Here is a 14353-nt window from a genome sequence, read left to right on the forward strand (position 1 = left end):
TCCAAACAAGTGGGCCACTGCTACAGAGGGAGAACTTTCCCCAGTCTATACACATTAATCCACAGCACCCTAAACACCTGAACTTCAGTTACAAGCTACTGGAGGGGGCGGGTGTAGGCTCGGAATTGTACTGGTGTCACTTTCCTGAACTCTTAAAAATCGCAAGCCACCACTGTGAAGCTGACTGCCCACACTAGCACCATCTGCGAGACTAATGTGCACAAACCACTGTCCCCAGCACCCTCGGACACATTTCTTGGAATAAATTCTCCTTCGTGGGAATGAAAGTGGCGAGTGAAGCTGTCACTTCAATGATGCCAGGAGGCCTCTATTTCATCACTAAAAAGTCACATGGGGACAGCAGTCTGATAAAAATGTGAGAAAGTTCAAGAGCGAAAGGCTGCCTACACTATGGATGACTGAGTTAGAAGGGCTCGCTGCAGCTGCTTTCAGTATAGTTCCAACGACATCCGGAAACAAACAAACAACGGACTCTTAAGGCTGTGCCCACGGTCTGCAGACCTTCATCATGGCTTACAACTCTGTCAAATTCTTATTTCCTGGTATCCGTCTGGTAATATCAAGCACTGAAACAATCCTTTGAGTCAAACCTCATCCCTCAGGGTGAAGTTGGTGCAAGGAAAAATGTTCTCAGTACCTCCAGCTCCTAATCAAACACCAAACCAGGTTCCATTTCTAACAAAGCTATGGAGATGCTATGTTCAAATGCTTAAAGGGAAGTATAATTTTCTGAACTCTTACTAGACCCACACCGTCCAGGGTAGATAAGGTGTAGATATTTAAAATTCGCAACTATACCAATGAGTTACTTACTACTTCTTGATCTAAACGGGTAACCATCTCTTCCAGTTTCTGATGGCCTTTTTTTAGGTCTTCCTCTGTTCGTTTCAAGGCATTGAGCTCTGCCTGGGCACGATCCATTTCCTCCTTCATCCGCCATCTCAGCTTGTCACTGACCGCTGAGATAAGAGAGGCTCGGATGGTGTCCTCGCTGATGGTGCCGTCCCGACTGGGACCTGCAGGGGGTAAAGCAGAAACCACTGGCTTCATTTCCCAAGCACTTTCTATTCCTTTCACAGGAACCTTCAGAAAACAGAACAAAATGAGCTGGCATTTTCAAAGTGGGAGGAAAGAGAAATTTTCTTGTAAATGTTGTAATTTCATCAAAAATAACATTAAAATCTGAGTTGATTCAGAAATACTTTCCCTGCAAGAGATTACTATGAATCCATATTTACCCACCTTCTCTACTGACAGCTGAAATAATCAGCTATTTTCCCAATTGAGGCAGGGGCTGTGTCCATACAAATTACAATTATTCCCCAATCTCCAACAAATAGGACAAATTTATACCAAAGAAAAACATGTGATTCAGGCCAAGTGCACTCTTGGGTTTCACTGCTAAGCTGAGGAAGACAGGATCCTACTGCAGAGGCCAGTAAGAGGACTGGGAATAGGCAGTTTCCTTGGCGTAAAGCTAATAAGGCCTCCCTTCTACAAGACTTTTACTCCATTACCCTTCACCCAAAGAACAGGAATGAAAAGAGGAGCAAGAGAGTGATGTACAGAAAATTCAACAGCTGATAAACTTGTTTATTCTCAATTCTTTACTAGTCTCTACTGAACATCCCTTCCTCATCAGTGTCTTATACAATTTCCTTGCGTATTTCAGATCAAATGAATGTATCCCTCCGATATTTTCTTCAAAAGGTCCTCCCAATGACAGAAGTATGGATACTCTTTATGACTATCAGTGTTCTTCAGTTAGGGTCCTAATTCAGCAAATTTACATGCTGTTCTGATTTTTAATTATGTCTCATGACAGAACACCATGTGGGGAATTATATTTACCTGTCATTGCCTATAATGATTAAAAAATGATTACAGACAAAGTATCACTTCCACTTTGATCTGAAAATTTTTATCCTGGCGACACTGAGTTATACTCAACAGGAGGGGAAAAAACCCAAAATAACCCTTTAGCCTGTCTGCAGAAATGTATCCAGACTCTTACATTCATGTTCCCATCCATCACAGGCCTGGTCCCTGTATCAAAAAGGTGCACCGCTTCTCAAACGAAATCGAGCTTTCCAAGCAACAGGCAGCCTGGCCCACGCGGCCAACCCCGCACCTGCTCTGCAGTGTCCATCTGCTCACAGTTCTGGCCAATCCATAAGCTGGTCTTTTACTAATTAAAAGCTCCGCTTTTTAGTTAGCAAAGCTGTCTTCTTGCAGAAGCTGGTTCATACAAGGTTCCCCTGAATGCTCTTCTGGCTTTTTGTCAATGACATCAGGACGCTCTGGGATTCTCTGGTTTCATAGGAAGAGTCAGAGTCTGAATCTATATTGTTCTTTTTTTTTTTTTTTCTTTTTTCTCTCTTATTTCTACCACAGAGGAACTGTTTTTATTGTTTTTTTTTTTTTTTTACTTAGGTTTTCTTCTTGCAAGTGAAAATGAGTACAGACAGTGTACTCATGGCCAGGTTTTCCTGAAGAGAGTCCTTCATCCATCTGTCCTGAGGACACTGCTTGCACACAATGAGAGCCCAACAACAGATCCCCCCCCCCCACCGGATGCACTAATTTCTCTCTACGAAGCTTCCCTCTTTCCTGCTAGAAACCTCTTGACGAGGAAAGCCCAGACAGTATCCATCCTACAGGGTTCACAGAGAAGCAATTAATGCCTCCTGTTTGATTATTAACATACAAATCCATAAAGCATGTACTTTCTAGAATTCATTTCTGATTTTACAAAGTATTTCAGCTTATTTCGTATTTCTGAAAAGGAAAAGTATTAACTCTTTCAGGTAACTTGTGCTTTGGAATTCAGAATGATAAAGCCAGAGGGCAACCACATTTCCCCTATGAAAACCGAGGTCTTCTTTTTCACATCCCTGGCCTCTTAATACCTAACTTTTCCAAAGTGTTCTCATCAATTTACCAACTACTGCACCACCTCCGGGCTCATGCCCCTAATTTTTCTCGCTGTTTTCCTGTGTAACCGCCTCTTTATTCACGTCCTCCCCTACAGAGACCAGGATGACTCTAGCGACCTTCCCCGGTTACCAATCGTAACCTATGAAAGGCAAAAACTTCTGAAGGCCTTGTAAATGACCTGGGTGTGCTAACTCCATGGTGGACAATCCTGCTTTTTTCCCACGGCTAGCTCTAGCTCTTCACTACCAAACTCTTAAGTCGTTCTAACTAACAAAAACAGTGTAATGTTCTTAAATATCAGATCCCATTTTCTACCATCAAATATGGTTAAGGCTAATCTCCACTAATAATCCTTCCTCTATTAACCCTAATTGATTCCCACTAATAGTTCTTACTATATTTATCAGTTTAAAAACATACTCTGAACTTTAAAAAATACCCCAGAGTACAAAAAAGACATATTTTTAAAAGATTAGGATCTGCCAAAAACGTCCTGATACTGTAGTTTCCAGATAAGAAGGGCAACGTGGGTCACTGGAAAAGGAGGCACGCACTTGGCAGGGCCACAGCTCAGGTTGCAAACCGGGAATTGGGGATTCCTACACTCTTGAGTTTTTGTTTTGTTTTCCTTGCAACAGAGAACAGGTTAGAAACCGTAACTTTGGTTTGCATATCAAAAGGGGTAGGTTGTTACAGAAACAATTTAATGTTTATTCCATCCCGTATTAAGTTGTTTCAATAACATTTTTTTCAGATTTAAATGCAATTAGCCCTTTCCCTAAGTTTTTGAATTTGTTGTGAGAAACTAAAATCATAAATTGGCAAAAATGGCAAACCAAAGCAAGTCAATGAGACTGAAATCTCGGTAACATTTCCTGGTAAAAATTTGGCTCTCCTTCCAGGAACAGGAACAGTATCTTTAAAGAATTAGTCTTTTAAGACTCCTGAAGGGCTTACCACTGAACTGTGGCAGCTGCTCAGGCAGAATTATTCGAGTTAGTGGGAGCAGTGAGGGTTAAAATCTGCAATGTTAAATGTTTGACTCTATGTTTTGCTTTTCAACACTTTCCAATGCACATCCCTTCAAGGCAGCAGAGCTGCGTGGTTATACACTGTTCCGCTTATCTGTGTAGATAAAGGGTTAAGTGTATTTTTATAACGAGTCTGGATTTTTCACACACAAATACATCAAGTTTTGTTAAAATTATTACCTTAAAATGGATCAACTTACACTGAAGTCTTCAAATTTTTTTTAAAAAAACACATTTAAATTCTGGAATTTATATTCTGTTTCTCTTATGAAATATGTGAAGGCAAACACTACTGTACAGCACCAAATAAGGCCTCCCAAGTAAGTCTCCAGCTAAAGCCGGTAACACTCAAAATGGGAACCAAGCTGAGGCAGCAGTTGCCTGGCTTTCAATAAAGGTCACAGTTCACCTGAGGAGGGTGGGAGTGCCAAGATTAGACCTAGTCCTTCCCTCCGCCACACACAGACCTTACAATACAGTATATTTAAACATATTAAGTCCACCTACTTTCTAAAAAGAAGAGAATTTTAATTAAGATCTGGAATATGAATGCTAAAAAAGAAAACCTCTCAAAATTCAAAATTCTGTGAACCCTGACACTTACAGGGATTGTTTACACAAATAAGAAAAAGGATCAGTGGGAGATTCTCATCACCTTCTTGATCACTTTTCAAACAAAAAATTTTTTTGCCCTCAGATGTCTTAAGAGAAATTTTAATTTTCTTTATACCCACTATAACAAGCCTTGGATTAAGAAGAGTTTGTGGCAAACTGCCATACCTCAACTCCCCACACACTGACCTTTACCCACGCAGAATCAGGTCTCAGAAGTGCCCTTCTACAATTCCAGATGAGCAGCAATGAAAAGGTAACAAAGATTTTGAGAAACAATCCTAAGCGAAACCTCATTTAAATGTCAGAATCTAATTAATTAAGTCTAAGGAACTAAAACATAATTTAAAAAAAATTCTATCATTAGGAAACCAATATACTAATCAACGGACCTGATAATTCAACAAATAATTTAGGCCCGTATCTTCCAAGTGCACTAGTACAGACTACCTAATTGAAAAATAAACACTTAAGACAATCGGTTTTATTTATCTCCTAGTAGTACTTACTGAGTGATCAGTTTCCTGTAACTCAAAAAGATCATTTACATTAGAGAATCCACGGTAGTCCCAAAGTACAAGATAACTGAACAGTAACCTTTAGAAACGTTCAATTTATTTAAACCAAAAACGAAAACCTTTATCCATCTCTCTCACCCTCTAGCCCCTGCTCTGTGGCAACCAGCACTCTGCTCTCTGGATCCCTGCTCTGTGGCAACCAGCACTCTGCTCTCTGGATCCCTGCTCTGTGGCAACCAGCACTCTGCTCTCTGGATCTGTGAACTTGGCTTGCTTATCTATTGCTTATTTGTTTTTTGGATTTTACATATAAGTGATATCACTTGTCTTTTTCTTTCTCTTATTTCTGTCTGACTAAACAGTAACCTTTCTGAACTCTCCTCTAACCAGCAAAAGTGAATCACTTGCTCAGCATTTGCACTTCTGGATGGTACTTGTTCAGACCCACATGAGGGTCTTTGGCTTGACATCTGTGCTACAGATCAGACTACGGAGCCTGAGCAATCCCACACAGTCACTACCACTCAGAGACCCGATCAAGCCCGTATTACTTCCTTTTATAATGAAAACACATGCAAAAAATAGGCCAATCTCTGAATTAGGAGGAACATGCAAATAACTATATGAATAAAGGCATTCTGATTCATGCTATTAAGTGCAAACCTGGCAAATTCATTAAGCTGCTTAAAAAGGCTTTTATAGTCGATGAATTTGTAAGCTTCTAATACCACTACCAACCTCTGTGTGGGCTGTGGAACTTTTCTTCCAAAGAAATCAGGGGACCTCAAAAGAGCAGTATTCTTTATTTAAGCTCTAGAAAGTTTCTATAACCACCATCAATAAGAAAAAGTGTACTTAAAACCATCAGCAGGTTTATGCTGCTTGATTTGCACAAACCACAAGGAAAGGTTTACATTAGTTTACATAAAAATTCAAGTTTTCAGAAGCAGAGGTAAGTAGGTACGAACCTCATTAAAATAGGATACGAGGGGTGCCTGAGTGGCTCAGTTGGTTGGGTGTCTGACTCTTAGTTTTGGCTCAGGTCATGGTCTCAGGATCCTGGGATCGAGCCCCACATTTGGACTCTGTGCTCAGCACGGAGTCTGCTTGTCCCTCTCCCTCCGCTCCTCCCCCTGCTCGTGCTTGCTCGCTCTCTCTCAAGTAAATAAAAAAAAAAAAAAAAAAAAAAAAGGATACCAAAGAAACTACTTCAAAAAAGACGGTGCTACACAACCATTCAATTATAAAAAATGCGAGATGCTACTAGCAGGCATAAGCACAAAGGCCAGTTAATTTGAAGGACAGAATTCCATCCTTAAAAAGATGGGTCAGAATCAAAGTCATTCCTTAAAATTATCTTGTGAAAGAGAACAATTTAAGAACCTACAATGTTAGAAGCATCCTATTGGAATAACCCCAGGAAGCCAAATCAATCAGCTTCTCATACCCTTCATTTATTAACTAAAAAATAATTAAAATCCACTGTTAAATTACATAAAGGCATTTTTCTTTACGTTTTCAAAATTTATTGTTTTGGATTTCTGTGGCAGGAAAAGCTTTAAACATTTAGCACAGCAACCCTTAGGAAGCCCTCACTGACTGCCCAGATGGGAAGAAAATACTACTTTACCCTGAGGATAAGGTAGGTATTCCCAAAGGAAGTCTGTGAAAGACTGGAGAAGAGGTGCCAAAGCAAAAAAAAACCCCAAAAAACAAAAAACTTTTCCATTTGGAAAGTGGAAGTCAGATTCCATTTGAATACAGGAAAAGTTAATGAGACACACCCCAAGGACACATCTACCCCTTCACAGATTGAGTTCAAAGAACTCTTTCTCTAAGTGTGAATTAGCTACGGGATTCAAGGATGAGAATCTTTTTTTTTTTTTTTAAGATTTTATTTATTTATTTATTTATTTGAGAGAGAGCACAAGCAGGCAGAGGGGCAGAGGGAGAAACAGGCAGAGCGCAGAGGGAGAGGGAGAAACAGACTCCCCACTGAGCTGGAAGCTCAACGTGGGGCTTGATCCCAGAACTCTGGGATCAGGACCTGGGCCAAAGGCAGACACTTAACTGAGCCACCCAGGTGCCCCTCAAGTATGAGAATCTTCACAACAGACCCAAAGTGTTCAAAGAACAGATTCCAGGTCAAGTATTAGGCCAGAAGCATCTCATTTTGTTAATTTCTCTCCTCAAAGTTTCAAAACACTAAGTAAATCAGGGTTGAAGACATCTGTAACCACTCTGATAAAAGGACTCCATTGAGATGAATAAACCTGGAGATTCTGGCACAGAGGAAGTATGGCTGATAGTACATCCTCTGATAAACTTCATAAAGGAGCCAATTAGTTCACTGACTTTCTTCACACACATATTCATAACATGGGGAGGTTTCATTGAATGGCACCACACTGCTCAGAGGACCACAGTGGACCACACTATAGTAATATTCTCGAACATTTGCATGATAGCCTTCAATCTTTTTTTTTTTAATAGATTTTATTTATTTATTTAACAGAGATAGAGACAGCCAGTGAGAGAGGGAACACAAGCAGGGGGAGTGGGAGAGGAAGAAGCAGGCTCCCAGCGGAGGAGCCTGATGTGGGGCTCGATCCGAGAATGCCAGGATCACGCCCTGAGCCGAAGGCAGACGCTTAACGACTGAGCCACCCAGGTGCCCCAGCTTTCAATCCTTCTTAATCCAGATTATAATATTCAACAACGTCATCATCTCCAAATCAATGCCACCCAGGTGCACCACGGGCACCATCTGGCAGACAGCACCGTGTCTGAATCAAGTGGGAATCAGGATTCCACATCACACCACTCTTCCCTATCCAGTGGAGTCTGGCATTCTCCACTGACATGCCCAGTTGGGGACTAAAGGTTCTCTTGAGTACCTACCATCTGTCAGCCCAGAAAACATACAAACGACCACACATCCATACCTACTTTTGCTTTCTTCTGGCATTTGCTATTAAGAGAACGTAAACAAGTATTAATTTTATCTCCTCAACTTACTCTTTATAACTAGGTGGTAATCGAGTCATTTTAAACCTTTAAAATCAGAGTCCAGGTTCTCTTTTAGCTTTGGCAATGTCAACTTGGTGAAGTTATAGGTCTAGTCCTAACGAAAGTGTTTCACTCTTCAGAAACACATATTTTAATCCAAAGAAACAGAAATTTAAGTTTTTAAAATTTTTTTATCCTCAGTTATCCAAAAAAGTTTATCTTCCTTCTGATGCCTTTGTTGACAAATAATGCTTACAATGGACAAAAAAACCTAAGGAATGTTGTCCAAATTCCACATCTTTTCCCAGTGATTTTCCAGTAGAAAATGTTTTTTTGATGGTTGCAAAGATGATATTCAAAAAATACACCTGGTCTTACAATGACTTCTAGGAAAAATCCGAGTTACAGATCACAGCTTTTTCTTCCCCTACATAATACAAGTATATGAAACTAGCACTGCAGTTGCCCAGACCTGATGGCAAAGCACCATCGACAGGTTGTCACTATTCCACAGCTGTCTTCACCGCTTAGTGCCCTCAGTGAGCGCCAACCTCACAAGATTGCCTTTAGGTCAGGTTAGGTGGGAAGTTGTCTAATAAAAAAGCTATAAAATGAAATGACAAAACAAATTTCTGATTTTCTTTTAAATGTTGTTTACGTCTACATTGATTGGAATCAGAAAGAGCTATTTTAAGTTCCAAGATCTGCATGTCTTCCTTCTTCAGTACTTTGTCAGAAGAGGTTGCTATAAAGAATGCAGTCTCCACTACTTCATTCTTATTTTTTTAAAAGATTTTTTGAGAGAGAGCACGCATGTGCATGGGGGGGGCGAGGGAGAGAATCTTCAGGCGGACTCCCTGCTGAGTAAGGAGCCTCCTACGGGACTCTCAAGACCCACGAGATCCTGACCTGAGCCGAAAACCCAGAGTCAGATGCTCAAGCGACTGAGCCACCCAGGCGCCCCCTAGTACTTCATTTTTAAATGGTTCTTTTACTTCAGTGCTATTGGGGTGGTTAAATACCAACACTTGCACAAGCATCCAGGTCCATAATAAAAAGACATATGTTAATGATGCTTTCAGTCAGGTGCTTGTTTTACATCATAAAATCAAAACCTATGCAGTGAAACTATCAAGTCATACAAAATACAAGGATAAACAAACCACATTTGTTCTCTCTCATGGCCGCGGTAGTACAGAGAATACTAGCACAAATCCTGGTGACCACTGATATACTGAGGAAATGTTGACTAGTTGTGAGTTCTAACATTCAAATACTTTCATGTTCCTGCATTACAGTGTTGTGCATAACGTACTACCAGAACGATGAAAAAAATCAAGCAGGCAAGCCACAAAGATAGAATACATATTAAAGGACAGCCAAGATTATCATAAAATGTTCCTAGCCTAAGAAAGTACTCTTGAAATAATATATACGTTTCTTTGACAACTTGTTCTAAAAACATAAACATCAGATGTGATTTTAAGTATACCATTTTCCCCACATTCCTGTTTTTTGGATACGTGGAAATAATCTAGTCTAAGCTATAAAATGCTTCATACCTATGGTTTAAAATGAGTTAACATATAAAAGATTGTTAGAAACTGAGGTTCTCTAGGAATCAAAAGGATTATACCATTATCTCAATGAAAAACGATGACAAATAGCACTATTCCCATAGGGCGCCTGGGTGGCTCAGTTGTTAAGCGTCTGCCTTCGGCTCAGGTCATAATCCCAGGATCCTGGGATCGAGCCCCGCATCAGGCTCCCTGCTCGGCGGGAAGCCTGCTTCTCCCTCTCACACTCCCCTTGCTTGTGTTCCCAATCTCACTGTCTTTCTCTGTCAAATAAATAAACAAAATCTTAAAAAAAAAATAAAGATTTTATTTATTTATTTGACAGACAGACAGCGAGACAGAGAACACAAGCAGGGGGAGTGGGAGAGGAAGAAGCAGGCTCCTAGCGGAGAAGCCTGATGTGGGGCTCGATCCGAGAATGCTGGGATTATGCCCTGAGCCGAAGGCAGACGTTTAATGACCACACCACCCAGGCACCCCAATAAATAAAATCTTTAAAAAAAAATAGCACTATTCCCATTTTGTTGATGTTACCTGAACCAAAATGGAGAGCTTAACAAGACTTAGTGTGCTTTGCTTATGGATGAAAGATCTCCCATTAGGTTTCTAACTCAAATCCTTTAAATTATATTGTAGAAAAAGAGTTATAGTAATTTTGAGAACATTTTAATAAATTAAAACCATGCCACTAGAACCTCAATAACTAGACTGTATCAGTGGCAAGAACAGCATTAGAAAATCCTTTTTTGGGGGAGGGTACTTAGATCTGGGGATGGTTACAATTTTTCAGGAAATATAACAGAAAGATGAACTCCATAAGCTCCTACATTCATTTAGGCACTCAGCAAAATATTTAGTGAGGAACTTCTATATATAAAGCACAGTCCTGGATGTTAGGGGGTGGGGGGCGGGGATTGTTGGTGGTAGCCAATTAGTCAGGTAGGCATGCCTGTTTCATGCAAAGGAAATAGGAAATGGAATTCTTTTTTTTTTTTTTAAAGATTTTATTTATTTGACAGAGATAGAAACAGCGAGAGAGGGAACACAAGCAGGGGGAGCGGGAGAGGAAGAAGCAGGCTCACAGCAGAGAAGCCTGATGTGGGGCTCGATCCCATAACGCCGGGATCACGCCCTGAGCCGAAGGCAGACGCTTAACCACTGTGCCACCCAGGTGCCCCAGGAAATGGAATTCTTAAGACAGAAGAGTAGTAGGGGATGAGGTCAGAGAAGTAACGGGGGGAAGAAAGTAGGTTCATGCAGGACTTTCCAGACCTAAGAACTCTGGATTGAATTCTGAGTGAAATGGGGAAACACTGGCAGGTTTTGAGCACCGGAGTGACATTATTTATGTTTTGGTTTTTTTTTTAAGATTTTATTTATTTATTTGAGAGAGAGAGAGAGAGAGAGCTCACAAGCAGGGGGAGCAGCAGGCAGAGGGAGAAGTAGGTTCCCTGCTGAGCAGGGAGCCCAATGCAGGGCTCGATCCCAGGACCCTGAGATCATGACCCGAGCAGAAGGCAGACGCTTAACTGACTGAACCACCCAGGCACCACTATTTATGATTTAATAGGATTACTCTGGATGCTGTGTTTAAAACAGAGTGTAGAGGCCAAGGATAGACACAGAAACCTGTTGGGAGGCTTTTGAAATAAATCAGATGAGAGACAATGTGGTGACTTGGTTTCACACTGGGTATGATCAGATTCTAGATCTATTTTGAAGATAGTAGGCTCCTGATGAGGAATCAAGGACGATGCCAACGTAAGAGTACTGAGTAGGTATCAATGGAGATGGGGAAGCTGTGCAGAAAGATTCAGAGTTTACTTCTGGTCACGCTGGGCTTGAGATGGCTGTCAAATGTCCACATGGAGACAGGAAGAAGGCAGGTGCTCTAAGGATTGGAGCTCAGGAGAGAGGTGTAGGCTGGAAGCGTAAATTTGGGAACTGTGGGCGTAGAAATGGTATTTAAAGCTAAGACTGGTGGAGATCACCAGGAGAAGGAGTATAGAGAATGCTAAGGACTAAGCCAGGGGGCACGCCAACATTAAGAAAAAGACCTGTAAAGAAGATCGAGCATGAGTACTAGCGAGCTAGGAGGAAACCCGAGTGAGTGTGGGGTCCTGGAAAATAAGACAGGAAAGTGCATCAAGGAAGACGTAACCAACTGTGTCAAATGCTACTGATAGGCCAAGTAAGTGGAGAAGACTACCTACCTGTTGGAATTAACCTTGTAAGGGTCATTAGTGACCTTGACAGAAGCAGTTTTAGTGGAATGCTCCGAAGGAAATGCCAAATGGAGGGACTTTACAAGAGAAAGGGAGAAGAGGAATTGAAGATAATGGAGTATGGATGATTGTGTCAAGGAGTTTTGCTCGCAAAGGGGAACGAAGAAATGGAATAGTGGTGAAAAAGTGGAATTGAGAGGAGGATTTTTTAAGGTTCATTTAGGGTGTATTTTTTTGTGTGTTGAGGAGGAGCAATCCAGAAACTGATGATGGGAGGGAAGAACTTCAGAAGTGACTGGCCCCGAGTGAGGGAGGGAGGATGAGATCTTGCACACAGAAGCAGGTAACTGGCCTGTGGGGGAAGGCAGGTCTGGAGGTGCAGGTGGCGGCAGAGAGGCAGGCAGTGCGGGGGGCGGGGGGATCCGTAGAAATTCTCGTATTGCTTCAATTTTCTCGGTTGAAGAAAATTATACTTCTGGCCCTCTAATAAGCAACACTAAGCAGCAACAACTACCGGCCTGGTGAGGATCTGCAATATACCCCGTGGTGCTTTCTTCTCCTAAAGATACTCATCTGTTTTTACACAGAACAAGGTTCGGGAAGCCTGAGCATCTGTTAATAGTTTGACACATACAAGGTTCATCAGTAAAAATGTGTGAGCCGGGAAAGAGCGAAGAGTCAATCATTTCTCTGTATGCCCTGAGAGATGGCTCATTTATATAATGACAAATCACCTACTTCAAGTCTTGGATTACAGGACATTGACCATTAAGAGTTTTTCCTCTAACAAGGAGGTATATTCTGACATCTCACATGTAAAAATGAAAGGCACTTTTCACAACAGGAGCCTCTGACTTTCCTTATGGGAGAAAGACAGTTTTGAAGGGTACTTACCGACGGTGGCCACAGGAGGCTGGGAAGGGTACTGAGAACTTGTTGTGGCAGGATACTGACCACCAGGTGGGAAAGGACAGCCTGGGTAACCACTGAAAAAAGAACGAAACCCATTCAATGTTAAGATGACTCAATGCTAGAGTATCTTTAAGACCCCGTTCAGGAAGTTAAGCTTGACCTGTTGTTTTATCAGTTAATGGATTTTTAGAGCTACAGGTGTCTATTCAAGCCAAGTTCTAGAAGAAGTTCCATTAATGTCACTGGATTCACTTTTTAAGTAAATGGTTAAAATACTCTTGCTTGGCTCTGTGTATTTGACGGTTGTCTTCACAGGGAGCAAAAACAACTAGCATATTTCTAAAGGCAGTTGAACAGTATCAGAACTGGAAGCAACCACAATTTGTGAGAGAACTTTCCCGTTCTGGTTAACGAGCATATCAGGAAATTATATTATTCAATTTTTACCTATGGTTCATTGATACCCTTTGAGAATATCTGATCTGAAAAATTTCCTCTTTAAATAGTTTTAAAATTTTTCTTCTCTATGGATAGTTTGTCTCACTCATGTATTCAAATCAGAGTCAGGTCAGGAGGAACTTTCCTTCAAAGTCTTCTCCTCCAATCTGTTATCCAACATTGTTTTATAAACATCATTAACAATATCCTGGACAAATGGTCATCTTTCTCTATTGAACATTAACTATCATTTTGATAGAACTTCCACCTAATGGTTCTAGATTTGCTTTCTGGAAAACCACTTGAATAGTAGAAGACTTCTAACATCAGTCTTCTCTTCTTTAGGTGAAATCTTTTAAATTCTCTCAACCATTCTTCACAGCACCTGATTTTCAGGTCTAATCACTTTCCTCTGAACACTCCCTAGCTTGGCAGTGTTTCCCTTACAATGGAGAAGAAAAGTAAAACAAGATATCACTAGCTACCTGTTAGTTGGACAATAAATCCTGATTAGTCGTCAGATCTATGACACTGGCAGTTCTGACCAATCTGCCTTCTACAAGTCCATTAAAATTACTGATGAAACCCAGCCAGTTCAGAGCCTTGGAGCAAAAGCTCTCAGTCTGGAGTCCGTAATCCGTTTCTAGTGTAGCGGCTCAAAGATTCTACTGTTTGTACTATCAGCTCACACTTTATCACTCGTCCCCAACAAAAAACTTCTGTACAGCTTGTTGAAGAGTCGATGTAATCACAATACTCTCTCATCTATCGGTATAGAAGCAAAATCAAAGAAGAGAACAGCAGGCATTTCTGTTCCTAGTGGACACATGCCAAAGGCTACTGAACGCCGCTCTTGTCTCTGGTCTCTAATAACCCTGCTACCATGGTGCCAGGAAACAGTGCCGATCTCACCGAAATTTCTGAGTCTACGGTTTTGAGAACTGGGATGAACGTGCTCTTTTTTCTGGGGTTACTCCCACTTTGCATACCCTTTTAAAGACAATCGAGACCATACTGCTGAATTTTTCAGTAACCTGGTATAAATCTTTTCTAGGCCTACAGACATTAACTTC

At 41.1% G+C, this 14353-nt stretch overlaps 1 protein-coding gene across 2 annotated transcripts in view; it reads right to left on the minus strand.

The window, feature by feature from the left end:
• Positions 1-14353, minus strand: part of TSG101 (tumor susceptibility 101) — a 39810-nt gene that overhangs the window by 2188 nt on the left and 23269 nt on the right. For both annotated transcript variants that reach the window (XM_002926156.4, XM_019806836.2), the window contains 2 exons: positions 12825-12916; positions 835-1037 (listed from right to left, as the gene is read on the minus strand). In XM_002926156.4, the coding sequence (XP_002926202.1) occupies positions 835-1037; positions 12825-12916 (295 nt within the window). The remainder of the gene's footprint in view (positions 1-834; positions 1038-12824; positions 12917-14353) is intronic.

This window comes from Ailuropoda melanoleuca, chromosome 16 (genome assembly GCF_002007445.2).
Source record: "Ailuropoda melanoleuca isolate Jingjing chromosome 16, ASM200744v2, whole genome shotgun sequence".
Lineage (NCBI taxonomy): Eukaryota > Metazoa > Chordata > Mammalia > Carnivora > Ursidae > Ailuropoda > Ailuropoda melanoleuca.